The 17,615-nt window shown below is 39.0% G+C and overlaps 3 protein-coding genes across 18 annotated transcripts in view; 1 reads left to right on the top strand and 2 right to left on the bottom strand.

The window, feature by feature from the left end:
- Nucleotides 1–1,146, bottom strand: part of LOC111254661 (uncharacterized) — a 7,260-nt gene extending 6,114 nt beyond the window's left edge. For 2 of the 3 annotated variants that reach the window (XM_086975787.1, XM_086975789.1), the window contains exons 1-2: nucleotides 1,086–1,146; nucleotides 418–599 (exon numbers count right to left, since the gene is read on the bottom strand). In XM_086975787.1, coding sequence (XP_086831913.1) covers nucleotides 418–570 — 153 coding nt within the window. In that variant the 5' untranslated portion in view covers nucleotides 571–599; nucleotides 1,086–1,146. Of the gene's footprint in view, nucleotides 1–417; nucleotides 600–1,022 lie in introns of all 3 variants that reach the window. The other variant, XM_086975788.1, reaches the window with a different exon arrangement.
- An 87-nt stretch (nucleotides 1,147–1,233) lies between these two features.
- Nucleotides 1,234–4,387, top strand: sip1 (septin interacting protein 1). The gene is made up of 2 exons (XM_022815748.2): nucleotides 1,234–3,200; nucleotides 3,535–4,387. The coding sequence occupies exons 1-2, from the start codon at nucleotides 1,491–1,493 to the stop codon at nucleotides 4,153–4,155; spliced, it is 2,331 nt and encodes a 776-aa protein (XP_022671483.1). The 5' UTR covers nucleotides 1,234–1,490; the 3' UTR covers nucleotides 4,156–4,387.
- Nucleotides 4,261–17,615, bottom strand: part of LOC111254662 (uncharacterized) — a 63,569-nt gene continuing 50,214 nt past the window's right edge. For 3 of the 14 annotated variants that reach the window (XM_086975780.1, XM_086975783.1, XM_086975782.1), the window contains 3 exons: nucleotides 16,480–16,608; nucleotides 13,935–14,229; nucleotides 5,015–13,536 (listed from right to left, as the gene is read on the bottom strand). In XM_086975780.1, coding sequence (XP_086831906.1) covers nucleotides 13,169–13,536; nucleotides 13,935–14,229; nucleotides 16,480–16,608 — 792 coding nt within the window. In that variant the 3' untranslated portion in view covers nucleotides 5,015–13,168. Of the gene's footprint in view, nucleotides 4,735–5,014; nucleotides 13,537–13,934; nucleotides 14,230–16,479; nucleotides 16,609–17,615 lie in introns of those variants that run through there. The other 11 variants (XM_086975786.1, XM_086975784.1, XR_015317803.1 and 8 more) reach the window with 10 other exon arrangements.

Here is a 17,615-nt window from a genome sequence, read left to right as displayed (position 1 = left end):
ATGTATAAACGCCGGGCATTTATATTCTATAGTCAAAAGCAATTTATTGACTTAACTGTTATAATGAATGTACCTAAAAATGATGCAATCATTTCCAAGGATCCAGAGGCTAACGACTGTAGTCGTATAACTGACAAACTAAATTTATTGAATTTTAATATCGTCTTGTTATATTCAGCGCGTAAAACTATAGGTTGACATTAAGACAACTGCAAACGCGTCATACTTTGGAAAAAAAATTGCCTAATTTGTTAAAGTGATTAAAATAATTTATTTACGTTTCTGCTCCAAGTTAATCAGAATCCAAGTTAAATTCAGGCAAAAAACATATTTAGCACATGTTGTTTTCAACGACATTTGTTTCCGTGTTTGTAGCTCTTCGCAAACACTTCTTCTTTCAACTTATTTTAAACTCACCTTGTGCTTTCGAGCGCAATCGGCGCAGAAGTAATGAGAGCACGATGTAACCACATAGGACTCTTGCAGTAGGTTTCGGCAGGTACTGCAGGTTGCTATCATTCGAATCTTTCCAGCCAATTCGATTGCTGTGCGCTCGGCTAAGAGCGCCATGATTTATGGGTAATCCTGGGAATATTGAGCTGAACACACAATTAAATCAATACACATAAAGCTAAATAAACTCCCGGTTTTCTTTCCGTCTCAGTAGACAAGATGCCACTGAGACAATACTCGGATCCTGCTGCCCTTCTAATAGACGAAGATTTTCGCCATTTGTTTAGTCCAAACCTCTTCGTAACGCCTATGCTAAACGAAACAGTTGCAACGTTTTGAAAGATCGGTTGTTCATCTAGCATAGATCTTTAGGATGAGAACACTATATATGCTTAAAACAGCGGAGAATATTACGCGACTTTAAGTCTATCGAATTTAGGCATATTTTGTACTTTGGAAAAGCTCTAATAGATATTGGCGCCGAACATGAAAATGGTAAACTGATCTTTGCTGAAGCAGTCGAGCATAGGCATGCGAAAGCTCTGGTAAAGAATAAGCTGATTTTATACCTAATTTAAGCTATCGTTATTGTTGTCACTTGCATTTGTTTCGCAAAAATAGCCTAAATGTACCTGTTTTAGAAGCCTAATAACAGATATTTCTAGTGGCGGGCAGTCGTCTGCTCGAAGTTAGTACTTTTAAGAATTCCCTCACCCTCAAGAGTCGGGCGAGAGTCAAGATGTCAACACCATGAAAGTATGTTGTTTTCAAAAAACGCAATGCAGGAACGCCAAAGCAACCATCTGACGAGTTGCGAGAAGTTACTTATGAGATTTTCAGAATGGTTCCTTAGTGACAAACTGAATTCCTAATAAAAAAATATATGTGACCTTACAGGTTGTTCCTTTGTGTGATTCTTCCACATGTTGTTTGTGTTTTCTTAACGCCAAATTGTTATCGTTCGAAGAGTGCTGTGTGTCGCTGTCAAGAAAGAAGTTCCTGTTCGATTGCGTTTTCGTGCCTGAACGGCAATCACGATGACGGACGTCGAAGTAGAGGAATTTGGCATAACTGAATGGGATCTGGAAAATGAATTTAACCCGAATCGGGTACGATACAAGCAGTCAAGAGAAGATCAAATCTACGGAGTATGGGCTGACCACCGAAATAGTGACGACGACGAAGACGAGAGACCGGCGTTCCGGGGAGCACCGCGAGGTGCTGCGCACGCGAACATTTCATTTGTATCCGGAGGAACCGCCGGAAGCTCCAATACTGAAGAAAAAGCGACCGAAAATGACACCAGAGAAGAAATCGAGATTAGAATACCGACAAAGAAGGTTCGCAGCATGGCTGGCCCGTCAGGAATATTCGCAGGCGAACGAAGTGCGCTAGGCTCTACAATTGGCACTTGGGAAAAGCATACGAAGGGCATCGGGGCCAAACTTCTACTTAAAATGGGATATCAGCCAGGAAGAGGTTTAGGAAAGGAACTTCAAGGAATATCGGCACCGGTCGAGGCAACACTTCGCAAGGGCAAAGGTGCCATAGGAGCTTATGGGCCTGAAAAACCTGCCCATAAGATCGCTGATACAGTAACTGCCAATGTTGATGAACTTGAGCTAAAACAAAAACGTGAAGCAAAACAGTGGCGACGCGGCGAGAAAAAGGTAAAATACGTATACAAATCTCTAGAAGAAGTTCAAAAAGAAGGCGCAACTTTTGTCGATCGGCAGACCGGGCCAAAGGTGAAAGTTATAGACATGACGGGACCGGAACAGAGAGTTCTCTCTGGTTATCATCAGCTCGCCCAACATCGACCAGACGAAGAATCTACCACAAAAGGGCCCCAGGGCAATTTCAGCCTCCCAGAACTTGAAGACAACCTTGATATACTCATAGAAACTTGCGAGAACGACATAAAGCGCAATACGAGTCGAATAGAATGCGAAAAAAATCGCATCACGAATCTACGCTTTGAACAAGAACGACTAATCCAAGAACAGGATGAGGGTCAAAGTGTCCGAGATACCCTGAAAAAATTGCACGAAGCCCTACGCGAGCTGGAGGATGGCTGCGGATCTAATGCTGTGCGTGCCCTTAGCGTTGGAGAAGTATGCATGATTTTCAGAAGGCTAGTCGAGGAGTTTGAGGGTGAGTTCAATCAGTTTGAACTGTTTGATCTAGCACCATTAGTCATCTTCCCATTAATGAAAGACTTTTTATCGGCATGGCAGCCTCTTGAAAGGCCTAATCATGGCGTTGAGGTGTTTCGGCAATGGAAAAACATCTTAGAACGGTCTCACAGGCCTCGCAACGCACCGGATTATTTCTACAACCTCATGTGGGAGGTATGGTGTCCTCCTGTTCGGCAATGGATCTTCCGGTGGTCGGCGCGAAACCCTGATCCTTTAGTGAACTTGTTGGAAATTTGGAAGCCGATCGTTCCTGCCGGCGTAATGAGTCACCTTTTAGAGCAAATCATATTGCCACGTATACAGCAGGAAGTAGAGCAGTGGAATCCGTTGTTAGATACGGTACCGATTCACTCATGGATCCATCCTTGGTTGCCATTAATGTCAGACTCGCTGGAGCCCGTCTACCAACCTATTCGAATGAAGCTTAGTTACGCTCTAACGAATTGGCATCCGAGCGACTCATCTGCTAAACTTATCCTTGAGCCGTGGGTTGGAGTGATGCCGAAAGGCTCTCTTGAAGCATTTATTGCTACTAATATTATACCAAAGGTATGTTCTTTACGATATACTATAACTCTGTAGTTCTCTGTTATGAATCACTCACATTCGAGCTATTCTTGAATAGAAGCTAATCAAAGACGGCATTTTCAAGACATGAATCTCAGTGATATTTTTTGACCTCGTCAACAATTGGTGTATTAATGATATCAATTTTATGATTAATAAAAATAAAATTACTCAAATTTTATAGGTAAATCCATGAAAATATGCAACCTCGCTTCTTATGTCCTTGCGCTTTTCTCTCACATGCCTATACTTTCTTTTTTCCTTTCAATTTTTAACAAAAACGATTTTTTTGCTTTTACTTGAATTTTATTTTCAGCTAGGTGCCGTTCTGCAAAGTTTTGTCATTGACCCGCGCAATCAGGAATTTGAGCCATGGCAATGGTTTACGGCGTGGGGTGATATCGCACCAGTGGCCGCCCTGATCGCCGTCTTGGACAAATACTTCTTTCCGCAGTTTCATCAGGTTCTATTTCAGTGGTTGCAAACGTCTTCGAACTATGACGAAATGGCAACGTGGTTCTCCGGCTGGAAAGCCGCTTTTCCCGACCGCGTTTTATCCGATAATCGAGTACGTGAGCAGTTTCGTCTCGCGCTCGATTTGATGAATCGCGCCGTGTCAGGTCAGCCGATCCAGGCAATTCGACCTCCTGAATTCTACCCTCAACCTCCGTCGGTCCAGCAACAGGCCCGAGACAGATTCGCTGCACCGATTCCAACAGGACATAATCTTAACTTTACGTTTAAGGAAATGCTGGAACGTCGTGCGCAGGAAAAAGGCGTCTTATTCATGCCTATAGCAAGTCGGAAACAAGATGGAAAACAGGTGTATCAGCTAGGGACTGACCGACAGCTCTACCTCGATCGAAGCGTAATTTTCGTGTTCAATGGCCGTACTTGGGTACCGACATCGATGGAAAGTTTACTTGACAGTTGTTGATCAATTGCAGGCTGCCTTTTGAGTTGATTTCTAATATAGTTGACCAGCACTATTTTTGAAAGAAACGAATAACAATAGACTTTCTCAAATAAATATGGATCTATCTACTTGAACCGTACGAAGATCATATTTATTAAGGCGATTAAACGCTATTCTGCTGACGATTGATCTTGTATATATTGAAATTTAAATAAACTAATTAATGATGTGTAAGTTTGTTTTGCAAAATAGATGTAGTTTGTGGTCATTGATTTTTCCAATTTAAAGATAATTTTACAAATAACGGAATAACCTTTAATGATTCCCATCTGCCTAAGAAATATGATGATGATATGATATGATGTATCAGCTGAAACGTTCCTCGCAACGAAGTTCTTTTGTTAATCCCCATCTGGCTCCGGCTTCTATCACTAAAATCGGAGAATATTGCTCAAAATAGTAATATAAACTGGAAGCTTTGGGACAAAGTGAAAATAATTTCCAGTGTCAGAATATTAGGAACGGAAAGGATGGAAAACGATGAGGAGCATCTGCACCACGTACGAAATTGATCCGATTTTCTTGAAAGGCTGAGGCAAACTGAAAAAATATCAAGAGAATGTTTATTGTAGTGTCCACATTAAAATCTTCAAAGATTTCTTTGCGTGGTCTCAAATTATTCAGAAGAACTTGATCGCTTGGTGTTTCTTGATTAAAAAAGGATCTCCGCACCAGTTTAACCCGGCGTACCTTTTGAAATATCCCCATAATTTACCATCTAACAATCCAAAACCATCTAATATCACATTATAAATTTGCTTGCATAATCTATACTACTTAATTAATTCTCAGTAATACTTTAAAAAATAACGACGCAGTATTAACAGAGATTTATGCCGTAACAGAGAAATATGTTTATATAGACTCATTTTTGTTGTTGTTGTCGATAAAACACTACATATATATCTTGTATTTAGTATGTACAGAGTAAACAATGTATTTACAATAGCAACTTGTCGTAATCATTATGATCTTCTTCAATATCGTACGTTTAATATATATATATAGCGTTTACCATCACTTTATTAACCATAATATGTATAATTGTCATGTCTTATATATATATATATATAACTATATTCTTATATATGTTTCCATATGAGTGTATGTATTTGCTTATAATTAGCGGTTGGTGACAGCGACTCAAAAGGGAGTAACAATCCATAACCGACACACTCATCTTAAAGGATCATTTTTGTCCTCCATTAACTAACGCCTCGAACGACTTGTCTCTATTATTATTCACGTCTCAATGTTCTTGCCGTAGTTAATCAATCAATTAAGCGTTTCAATGGTCAGTCACAAACAACAGGCATACGTTTTTCTTTTATCTAATAGTAATTATAATTCATAATTATAATTCAATTAATATCAACAAATTTCTGTTGTCATCTATCGATCTTTTTCCTAATGCCTCTCTTTTCGATATTCACTTATCTATTCAGCTTTTTTTCCTAATTAATCTCCCTCACTTGCACAGATAACGTGCGCCCGACACTCTGCTTTCCCGTTATGGTCTTCCTCCTATTATCTACAGCATTATCATTGTCAACATCATCACCTATCAGTTCATATTAGGCTGCGTTTTTTCTACCCACCAACAAGGAAGGCATGGTCCTTGGCTCTAATACGGTCATCGACTGGTTGTTCTTTTAATTTTGTTCACACAAGAACGCAATATGTTCGGTCTTTTCCGTTAGTTCACCGCCTTCAGCTTTGCGATCTAGGCAGTGTTTTAATAAAATTGGTTTGGAGATGATTTGTGTAGCGCATGTTTACAACATCACCACCTAGAGGTCTATTATTCTCTTCACTAGGCTGTTTTTTTTAATGCTGATATGCTTGTTGGAAATTTGCCTTATTCAAGAAGGTCTAAGTGTTTCTGTAGCCGTCAAGGCTAAGGAGAAGTCCATATGCCGTTACTATTAGTAAATGCGTATATTCTGTTTTTTTTCAGTTATATTTTTGTTGCTGGTACGAGTACGTGCTCTGTTTCTGATCACCGAAATTGCAACGAATGGGCTGTGTGAGCTACTTTAGATCGGTTTCATTTTTTTAACTAGTCTGGGAATAGCGCAGCAAAAAATAGCCTTGATTCGGTACTGAAAAGTAAAAATTTTAATCAACAGTTACATAATACAAGCATGTTAGTGGCATCAAGTTTAGCAAGATTTTCTAGCGTTACTAGTTTTTTCACCGGTGTTTATATTTTTCTTCTCTGTATTATTGTTTTTATTATTTCACTGTTCTCATGATGACCATTTAGTAGCGTTCATTTTAATAATATAATATAGCTATAATAACCCTCTCGTTTTATATTGCGATATTAATTAATCGCTAATTCTCCAGCTTCATCTTATGTTGTATAACAAGATGGTGTGTCCACCATGATGAATAGGTACGTATAGCAATCAAAAGGCAATACCAACAACGCGGTAAAAACAGTATCGTGTTAATAACGCTAAACATGAAGTTCTAATTAACTGCAATAAAGAACTCCAATATATAATAATAAGAACCAAGTAATCGTAATAAAGAGTCAAACATCGTTTCGGGTAGTAACAATCAGCGCTATTACTATTAGTATTATTCTAAAAATTTCTAAAAACAATGATTCTTATCGAGGTTTTTATTTTATTGTCGCTGCGACTAACATAATAATTCAATGGTATAATAGTTTGTTAAACTTGCACCGAAAGCCCTAATCATTACAGTCGTGTTTCTTAAACAGTGGGGCCTAGTAGCGATGCAGGGTAATGTGAGCGGGAAACAACCTTAGTGCAGCTCAGTCTAATCTTAAATGTGGAAAATATTTGGGACTAGGTATAAATTCCATAAATCTCATCCGAACTAGGTTAGCATAATGAATTTTTTTACAATGTCGGCCAAAATACAAAATCTGTTTGTTGCAATAAGCCACAGTGAATAACGGTATTGATGGCGCCACTACCGGAAAAATGCCAGCATTTTTAGAATTGCTGCAAGATCGTAACCATTTTCGTTTTTTGCTGTACAGCTTTTTGTGTTAGTTATAGGTGATTGTAAAAGCCTTTTTCTAATGTTTTTGTCATATGACTTTAGACCTACCCACGTTGAAGCTGTATCGAATAACCGAAATTTTAAATATAAGCGTTTGTTTGTGCACCTTGCTTGCTTTCTCGCTGCCCTCGAAAGCAGGCTGTGTTTTATTGGTGCTGTCCATGATTACTTAATATTCTCGACGCTTTCTTCTTTTTTTTTGTCTTCCTGTTGGGCATTTTACATGTCAGATTTTACATTAATGGATTACCCATAGACCTTCAGAGAACCTTGCCTGAATCTTACCATTATTTTGCGATACGAATTCAACCTTTACCATACAGCTAACAATGAATACACCTCAATTGGACCTTTATCTATGGGGTTCGGCAGTTTGCTGGGGTGTTAGAATTCGAGCTGTAATTAACTCAAAACAAAGAACTGTAACTTTAACAGCTAGTTACAAGTGCTAGTCTACGCTATTCCCAATGCTTAAGTATATGGCAGAGTCGAGCCCTGTCGCATTGAATACTTACTTGTGTGTGTGTAAGGTGCCATCGGAAGCCTCCATTAGAGCCATTACGGGAGCGGAAAATGGCCGCAATTACTAAGGATTCCACTGCCGTACGCGAGCGGACCTCGAACAGGGTAAACGGGAATGACCTGGAATACCGCCCGTATAACTTGCATCTTATTCCGGTAACAGATCAATTGATCGGCCATATGACGAAAACAAGCGCCAGCAGGCGGACAATACAATGTTGGACATATAACAGGGTCGTGCACGTTTTGCGACAAGTTTCCATTGCACAACACTCTACGAGTCACATCTACCGAAGTGCACTAGAGACGAGAATCTAGTGCCATCTGATAGATGTCCCACACATTAGACAGCGGCAATTGAACTGAACTTCAAATGAACATTTACATTCGATCTCTGTATTCAATCAGATACACATAGCCTCAACATGAACATCATCATTATCAGGTGCCTGATAATAGTTTTTATCGGCATTTTGATAACATCTTATCCGATGCTATCTACATGTCATTAATAACAACAGTAGAACAGTGGCAAGAGCCTTGGCTTTCTTTTTCATTGGAGTTGCAATTCAATAAAAACTATAGTAATGATAAAGGTAGTTCACTAGGAAACAATACATTAGTGTTTTTTTACTTAATGGTAGAATACAATGAAGTCGAATTAACTTAGATTTATATATATATATATATATCGCATGATTTCTGCTGTGTCATATAATAATCGTATGTTAATATGTACGTTGCTCAGCAATTAGTTTGATGAAGAACTATTTACCACTGTCTGCGGCGCACCAGCGCACCGTCTCTTATATATATATATATATATATCAGACTGGCATATACACGACATCATTGTAATAGAGCGATTATCTTTTCGCTTCCGCCTTACATTCTTCAGCATCATGAGTTTTAAACAAGTGAACCAAAAAAGGACCACAAAGAATCACACGTTGATACAGAGGACGATTGCCGTGACCGGAGGCAAAATATCAAACTCTTTCACTATATGGATCATTACAGTTATCATTGAACAGTTTTCTAATTAAGTTGCTTCACTATGCTTCTCTATAGATGTATAACGGATGATCTATTTATATGGGCGTGTATATATATATATAAAAGGAGGGAGGGAGAGAAAATTTGCTGTTATTGTCATCGTAAGATCGGAAGAGCACTGGGTTTTCGTACAAGATGCAATAATAAGCAAGTGCTGTCGTGTTAGTCACGGCCATAATATGATCGATCAATGTCAAATGAATAACCATCGGTAATCAATCATCACCTTGATGTCTTTCTTATAGACATATATATCTGTGTGTATATATATACTCCATATCTATTGACAACATATGATAATATGTATCCGGTAGAAATATAGACTATCATTGCACAGGAGAAAGCTCATGTTTACATGATCGTTATCATTTAATTTGACTTCACATGTCTTCTGCTTATATTACTATAGCTTTGTTCCTTGACCTTAACAAGTCCTGCCCAATACATTGCATGCAGCTTTTTCCACATGGCGCGTTATCAGCCTCGCACGATCCCCTTGAACAGCGCGACGACATCATCAGTTACTAGTATTGGTTACCGTCAATCTATCATCATTATATTTAGCTCCGCAACATGATCTCTATCATTTTTACGTTCAGTATGTCGGCGATATACGTTCATGCGATGTGGTCATGATTCAAGTAAATGTGATACCCAGAGGCAAGCGAAACACTTTGGAAGGGGGCAAGCATTCAATGCTAGGTGGCGCAACTAGGTGACTAATATAGTTTTAAGTTAATTTTAATTCCAACGAATTGTTGGCGATCTTCAGCAACAAAAGATAACACAGGATCTATTATTACAGTAAAGCAATGATTGTTTATCACACTCGGATAGCACATCGTCCGAATCATGTTCACCCCCTTGCAAGGTTGTGTGTTTGCCGTGGCCATTTTTCATCATCAGCATTTTTTGTCGTATTTTCAAGAAACATTGTTATACCGTTACTACTCGTTAGATTGTCGTTGTTACCGTTGTTGCTATCAAATGCGGTGAGTGCGGTAACAGACGTGAGCATGGATACATTATGTACAAATATTAGGTTGATGGCTGTTTTTCTATTTTGCTTATTCCGTTTTAACGGCCCATAGCCATTGATCGCCGGTAAATAAAAATACAGAAGATAAGAAAGTTGTAAAGGAAAACGGACAATACTTATGCATCGATCCAATTTTACCGATATTCTATATGGATCGAGTCGTAGAGATGCGCAGATCAGGCACGAGTAGAACTCACAAGGTCGTGATTGATATATGCGTTGCTGCATTGTTTTTTTTTTGATAGTTGCACATTGCAACAGTGATACGTTGATCGGGTGATGATCTATTAATATTTTCATTTTGATAATCGATAATAAGTAGGCGAAGTGAAAATGTTTCATCAAGGAGTAGGATTGGTAGGTTTTGTCCGGATTACTGTGGCGAAAATTCGGATTCTATCAAAAATGATGAAACGTATCGTTATTTTATCTAATAGGTATGTTTATCATATCTCCTATATTTTACTACGTTATCATCGTTATTGTTACATCGTCCTTGCATTATAAATAGAGTGTAGAGAAAGAGGAGATAACAATTCCCGTTACCGAGTCAGCAACAAGCGGCTTCATTACTATGAACATGTTGTATTATTTATTTTCATTGGCTCAGCAGTATCACGATTTTAAGCGTTTTTGTGTCTAGTCGTTCGCCTTGAAGCTGCGCGATGCGAAACGCTCCTCTTTAGCAGCAGCAGCAGTCCAATTCGATATACTACGACACAGCAGAACACCAATAAAGGCGAGAACTTGAAACATTTTTTCAAACGTGAACTCTCATGCTTTAAGTTTAACGCCGAAGGTGCAGCAATTTCATATTAGCTATCTTTTCGAATAAATAAAAGCCGGCCGAAAAACAACTAAATTTTACAGTAAATGCACCTTGTTTTCGCAATCCAATACACGTATCTGACAAAGTGTAACTCAATATTAGACATCATCTCTTTGGTTTTAAAACGAAAATTTTCTTATTATCATCAAATTAAGGCTGAGTACATACCAGTGTAATATAGCATTTCCTTGTTTAATCATTGTATTACAACGGTTTGAAAATATTCTTCATTAATATTGTCGATAGATATTTTTCACCGGTCATCGCTTAGACATTGGCTTTGCGTCACTTGTCCCTCACTCTACTTTTCCCCTAAAAAACTGGCAGATATCTCGCACTCCATCTCAAAAAAGGTAGCCGAATATTTTCTTTTTTGTGTGTTTTCACGTGTGTTTGTAGTTGGAGTGGTTCATGCTGTGAAGATCGCGATCGTTACAGACTATCATTGTTAATTTTTTTATTCATCGATTGGGTAATTTCTGTTGTTTTGGTGAATTCTATAGTCAGCACAATCGTTAGCATTACCACTGCCGGTCTTTCAGCACGTACAACCGACTGAGGATATATATCATTATCATTAGCACTAAACTACTTTTCTTAGGGAACACGGACTCGTAAGCAAAGGTTATTAAATCTAAAAAAGAATATATTGTATCCATGACGAGCTGCAGGACCTGAAATATCGTCTAAGCATGAGAAGAAGTAATATATATATATTGCGTACCTCTATTAATGTAATATTCTGTGGATCAATGTTTATTCGAGCCTGATTGTCTGACGCTTGGAACGCGGCAGCAGAGCAGTTCAGACGGTAAATCATCAGCAAACATCTATACACAAGCATATATTGAGACCGAATACGATATGCCAATTATTTAAGATACGTAAAAATATTCATTCTGGACTTACGGCGATTTACCGCTTCATCGAATCGAACCCCATCGTTACTCGTGCCTATGGTTTTAAGTACGTTCGCTCCTGTTTCAATATGACAGTCATGAGATACAGCGAAAGCTGTTTCTGTTCCATAATGCATTCAATCTTTCCTTCTTCCGTAGCGCAATCTTGTTAATATAAGGAAATATCCAATTGATGAGCTTTGAAGATACGTGCGTGCGTCGTGGTTTCCTTACAAGAAAAGATGAGTAATCAGCTCGCAAACAGATACAGGATAGGCAAATACTTTGATTGCTATTACTGTTGCAAATCATATGCTAACTAGCACGTTGAGATTGATTTTTTAAGCGTCCTAACGAGAGATTAATCTCAGCGTAAACCGCGATAGTGTATGAAAGTCACGTAAATTACAAGATGGATACTTTATGCACGGATTTGCGCATGTACAACGGAGCACAGCGATCCAAACGAGGCCCCCGACGGCTCCAGTTTAGTAAGATTTTATACTGTGAAGACAATCTTTTCTCCGGTTTTTTTGGTGACGACTCTAGTGTTTGTTCTGTACACTTAAAGACAAGGAGCTACCAAGGTTTTATCAACGTTGCTTTTAGAAGTACTTGAGACTCTCGCCTAGCTTCAGTTTACCTTCTTTTTCATTCACTCACATTCATCTGAGTAATTAGCTCAATGTCTGCATTCGATATTTTAGCGACAATCGCCTCCATTTCACTGGTCCGTCTGGTTGCGCCCCATTAAAGCTTTATCTATGACTTGGACGTTAACTGAATATTAGCTAGCAGTAGCTCGTGAGCTAGCAAAAATAGGTAAGGAATCTCTTGTTAATCGCAGCGGAAAAGGTTAGTTTGCTTCGACCTAGTTGTTGCTACCACATTCCAGGCGTCAACATCCGTTCCGCAGCTGAGAATATTTTCATGCGTTGTTAATTGTCCACGAAGGACCCCTGTCGCGATTAGGATTTACAGGATAAACACCTGTACATCTGCACTACCCTTCGTACAGCTCTAGCACAGACCAAAATGCGATCAGTAGATTACGGGTCGAAGTCCCACAATTTTATACGTTTGCTTGCTTTAAAATAGTCTATTACCGTTTTCGTTTTCCATATCCTCTTACTGATAATCAAACACTAGCACATAACGTCATTCCGCACAAATGAGAGCCACCCATATTCTACCATTCTAGGCCCGCAATTTGTTTCCTTCTTTCTCTTTAACAATACGATTCCGTGATTGTTGAGCAGTTCACGACAACAGCTGTTTCCGTTAATTCTGTAGTTGCCCTTACCACTTGTTCCTGTCCAACAGACAGTCTTATATGTTTTTCGTTCTTGTCCATCTGCCGTCGTTGACATCGAAATCATTTGTCTACTGCTCTTCCTAACTAATATAACCTTCCACGATTTACCTTTTTTTGTCTTTCCTAGGCATTTTCTCCTGTGTACAAAGCGTACAAGTCATAGTGATTGAACTTTGATGTTGATGTTTCTGGTACCCACGTTCGTGTTGTCGTTGCTGCCGTTGTTTAGTGACGACAGTGATATGACTTAGTTTGGGCTTTTCGTTCAGGCTTCCCTAGGACGCCGTGAAGCCGTGGGCACCCCCTACAGCTGCCATGATCGCGGCCTCCTGCTCAGGTAGTAGCTGAAGATTTTCTAAGTCATATTGATCGCCCGGGAAAAGGTCATCAAAGCCGAGCATAGTATCGTTGATGTTCGAATTTGGCATGGGCACGTCAACCGGCTGTAGAATACCACCACCAGGGGGCACACCTCCACCCTGGCCGCTGCTAAGGGATGAATGCATTTCATGATGCGGAGATAAAGGCAAAGGAGATCCAGTTGGTGAGGGGGAAGGAGTGAAGTACTGACCTCCGCTGCCAACCGAGGACGACAACACCTTCAAAGAGTTATTACTACACTCATCTAACAAAGCCCCTGGTTCTGCAACATAAAGTTCGTATGAAACAAGCACGCGCAGACAGGCAGGCAGATGCAAAAGCATAAAACCCCATTAATAACTATCAATACAAATATTATATGAAGTTAAGTATATATTATACAAGAATAAACAATAATTGTAAATACACAATGCATATATCTATATACATATAATGATGAAGGAAATTCTATATGTATCTATATATCGTATCGTATAGTATTGTATTTACTACTAGGTGCCTTATGTCTGAACGACACAGTTTGTGATGCACTTGAATAATTAATCAAGTTCATCACAAACATCCTACTGAGACCATTACTATTGGAGCTGAGTGTTAACTCGGTATAGCCATTTAGAACTCGCTTTCTTTGCAAGTGCATTGCAAGTTAGACTGGCTTACCCGTAAGAATAATTTCGGGAATCCCCGCAGATCCTGGACTCTGTAATCCACTGGCAAGGCCATTGTAATAGCCCTGAAGGCCGTCTGTCGTCTGAGTCATCGTTTGGTCTGCCTGACTCAATTTATTCAACTCGACGAGATTATAATACGCGTCATAAATGGAATTGCTTCCACCATTCAATGCCACCTGGTGCAGAACCCTTGTGGGCAGGGAGTGAGGCTGCTGCTGAACTATTCGGAAGTTGCCGTTACCTGTACCGGCCGCCATAGCGCTCGCATTATTGGACATTGGGGACTGTAAGATGTTTGACAGGACAACAGAATGAAGGTAAACGAGAGCAACAAGAAATATGTTAAATAGCTTTATTCGTTTCGTCTCGATACACGCATTGTACAGTTTATACCCGGGCATTGTTAGACATACCACATAGTTTGTCTAATACGCAGATGTGGTAGGTGAATATAGCAAAAACGCAAAAAGCTGAACTTATGTAAATATTAGGGGAAAATGCTTTAATTAATGGCATGGAATACGAAATTTGCTTTAAAGCTTAGATAACCAGGTAATGTGCTGTAATTTTATCATGTTTCGGTCTACAATGCCATTGATAACGTACAAGCCTGCGAAATATGACTAATCGTTTACTTATATTAATCATTCTAATTGTAACGCATATCGCCCAATTTGATAAATTTTTGTCTTCCCCCTTTCCGGCCGCGGAACATCGAACCATGTAGAATTTAATAGTAAAACGTAATCAAAAAGTCTACAGTTTCAATAAATAGATGATGGAGTGAGCAATGTCTATCTGAGACGTTTTTCCTCGCTTTCTTTTTTGGAGCAAATGTTTCTGGAGCGACATCAGGCAGTCACGATGCAAACCACTAGCGGACGCTGAAGTGATACAAGATTTCAACCCTTATTCTTACGCAGATATACGTACATAAAAAACAAACTTGACAAAGAAGCGCACTGAGAGAAAAGCAATAGCAAGGACGTCCGAACGCGCATGACCAACATCCCATAAATGTTAGGTGTACGAGGTTACGTGGGATAGCCATAAAAAATGGCAACTAGAATGGAAGCGTTTAGATTACGTTTGGTATAGCTACTCGCGTAAGCAATATCATGTGATAGAGTAGGAGCCAGCTAACTGCACTAGGAATTGAATAACGATAGCCTTACAGCAGAAAGGCTCTGTAGGGACACCAATCAAACAAATTCAATAACTATCACATTACGCGGGTTTATCGATCTCATTAAAGATGTACTCTGTAATATGTAGCACATGTCATGCCTCTCACGCGAGCCTCATGTATATATATATATATATATACATATAAATCACCTAAAATTGTGCGATAATAAGGATCTCTGCAAGAACGTAGTGACTGATAACGGTAAGTAGAAGACACTACAAAGAGCGAGAGTCGAACTTGTTTATGCGGGTATATTTGTTGAAAACGAAGTTCGAGTTACCACATAGGACAGTGTAGCTAGGTTGCGAAGAGCACAAACAAGGAAAAAGCAGACAGAGGGGAAAGTAGTAGGCAGAAAAACAAAGAGAGAAGGGCTATGAAAAAGTTCGCAAGTAACGGAGAAGTTTGCCTAGGTTTTATCGTTATATAACGAACTACTAATTAGCTTCCAGATGTGTTTAGAGGCCTGTTGCAAGACCTAATTGGCTTTTAAAAAATAATTTTGCGATGACAAATTTCGGTTGTTCATTCTTGATGCCATTGATAGACAGCCGCTCTTGGATAAACAACATCTTGTGACACGAAACCCAGCTTTGTTTTCAATTGTTTTACCTTTCTTCGGATTTAAATAAGACGCAAGCCGCTGTTTACGTGACGATGAGTAGGTTACACTTGACTTTTACTTGTACCTAAATCTAATGCCAACTTAATGATCGCGAAGTCATCATTAGAGGCATTGCAGTCTATTATAAAACAGTAACGAACTTCACTTTACTCTGCTGGGACAGGAATATATAAACAATAGTTCAATGATATAGAAAGTTAATAAAATCATAAAAATTAGTTCGGCGTAACAAGTTCTTCATCTCTGCAAAATGTGCACGGTTTTCGACAAATTTCATTTTTTATTGCACAAAAATACTTTCCAGTGCCTGTTAACGCAATACAGCAGCTCAATGTGTGTCTAATAAGGCAGCGTAGTATCTATAGCAAGAACGTTGTTAGTAAAAGCTTATAAAGTCAGGGGGTTTATAAAAGTTCTGCGTACGATATTATGCCGCTTTTATTAGAATGTTTAATGAGCTTTTTTCTTAGTAGATTAGGCGGAACACACAAATGCAAGCCATATGCTGCTTAAGGCACGCTCGTTAACTAACAATCAACCTATTGTTTGTTTTTATCAATTTCAAATTATCTGGATCCAACAACTTTATTTATTTAATTTTACTTCCTCATTGGTTTCGTTGTGGCTGACTCATAACACTTAAAATATGCTGATCATATAATAGCATGGTTTGATAGCATCACGTAGTTGAAAAAAAAAATATAACAAAAATATCCTAACCATATAGTAGTGCCTCTTGGATGAAGATGGCGCCTGGGTCGACTGAAGCAGCCATTGACGTCGAAGCGATTGTGCCTGATGGTATTGTGCTTGGCGCCGATGTCTGAGTAGAGGGAATATTTGGGAAACCTTTGAACACCAACAGATATACAAAGCTATAGATATTTTAAGCCAGAATAAACTATATGAAAGTCGTTTTTTTTTTTGTTTTTATTTATTTTGGTGCCTTTCGTTGGTTAACAACGTCGATCTGTCCTACGATAGCCTAATACGGTACTAGCATATGGCAGTCAGGATAAAGATAAATTTCGAATTAGTCAACTTTATTAAATAATGTCTCCCTTTATCCATGAACTGGCAGAACTCTCGGTCAAAGCTCTCCGACACTACTGTAACACTAAAGGCCTATTGCAGTATTAATGTTAAAAAAAGCTAAAACGGATGAAAAGGCAAAAAAATAAAGACCAGCTCTACTACCTTCTATGCGCAAACACTGGGAGTGGCCTGCAAATTGTCCTTTGTGTATGTTAAATATAAATCGATAAATTCTGTTATCCTCTGGTTGCAATTAACTTCTAAACCTATGAACTTTAAAAGCGATAAAATGTTTTGCAAAAATGTATGCAAGTCTAGCTGAACAGCATTTCAGTAGTGGCAATCTGCAGTTATAAAAAGCTTCATAGAATTTAGCATCTTCCAACAGTGTAAACATTAATGAAAAGAGACTCCACCAGTCACAGAACTAACGCTTGATCAGCTGCTCTATGGTACAGATTACAAGCACGTGCTCTCAGGCAAATCAAGCACACATACATGGTTACCTGAAAGTCCTAACCACTTGGCCAGTATATGAACCACCCACCCATGTATATTAGTTTCAGCAATTCTGTGGAATTACCCTCAATTGCAGAAATAGAATAAGCTGTCATGTGCTCCATGGCTACATAGATTCCTAACCAGGCAGTCCAAAGAGGTGCGTCTGTTATCAGTTTGTGGAAATAGCAAACAGAAACGTTCCTCACAATGTCCCATTGTGTAGTGCATGACCAAGAAAACAGCCATGCTATATTTTAATTTGGTGTCCAAACACTTCAGGCAATAACGAATCGTCTGCCTAGATGAATTTGATAACTAAA

The sequence above is a fragment of the Varroa destructor genome, unplaced genomic scaffold, assembly GCF_002443255.2.
Source record: "Varroa destructor unplaced genomic scaffold, Vdes_3.0 BEIS01000007.1, whole genome shotgun sequence".
Taxonomy (NCBI): Eukaryota; Metazoa; Arthropoda; class Arachnida; order Mesostigmata; family Varroidae; genus Varroa; species Varroa destructor.
This window is presented reverse-complemented; position numbering and strand designations above follow the sequence as displayed.

Excerpts from the sequence above, each read along its gene's own strand:
- sip1 (XM_022815748.2), top strand. The coding sequence starts at position 1,491 with ATGACGGACGTCGAAGTAGAGGAATTTGGCATAACTGAATGGGATCTG. Across the intron at positions 3,201-3,534 it reads CTACTAATATTATACCAAAG|CTAGGTGCCGTTCTGCAAAG; the intron begins GTATGTTCTTTA and ends TTTTATTTTCAG.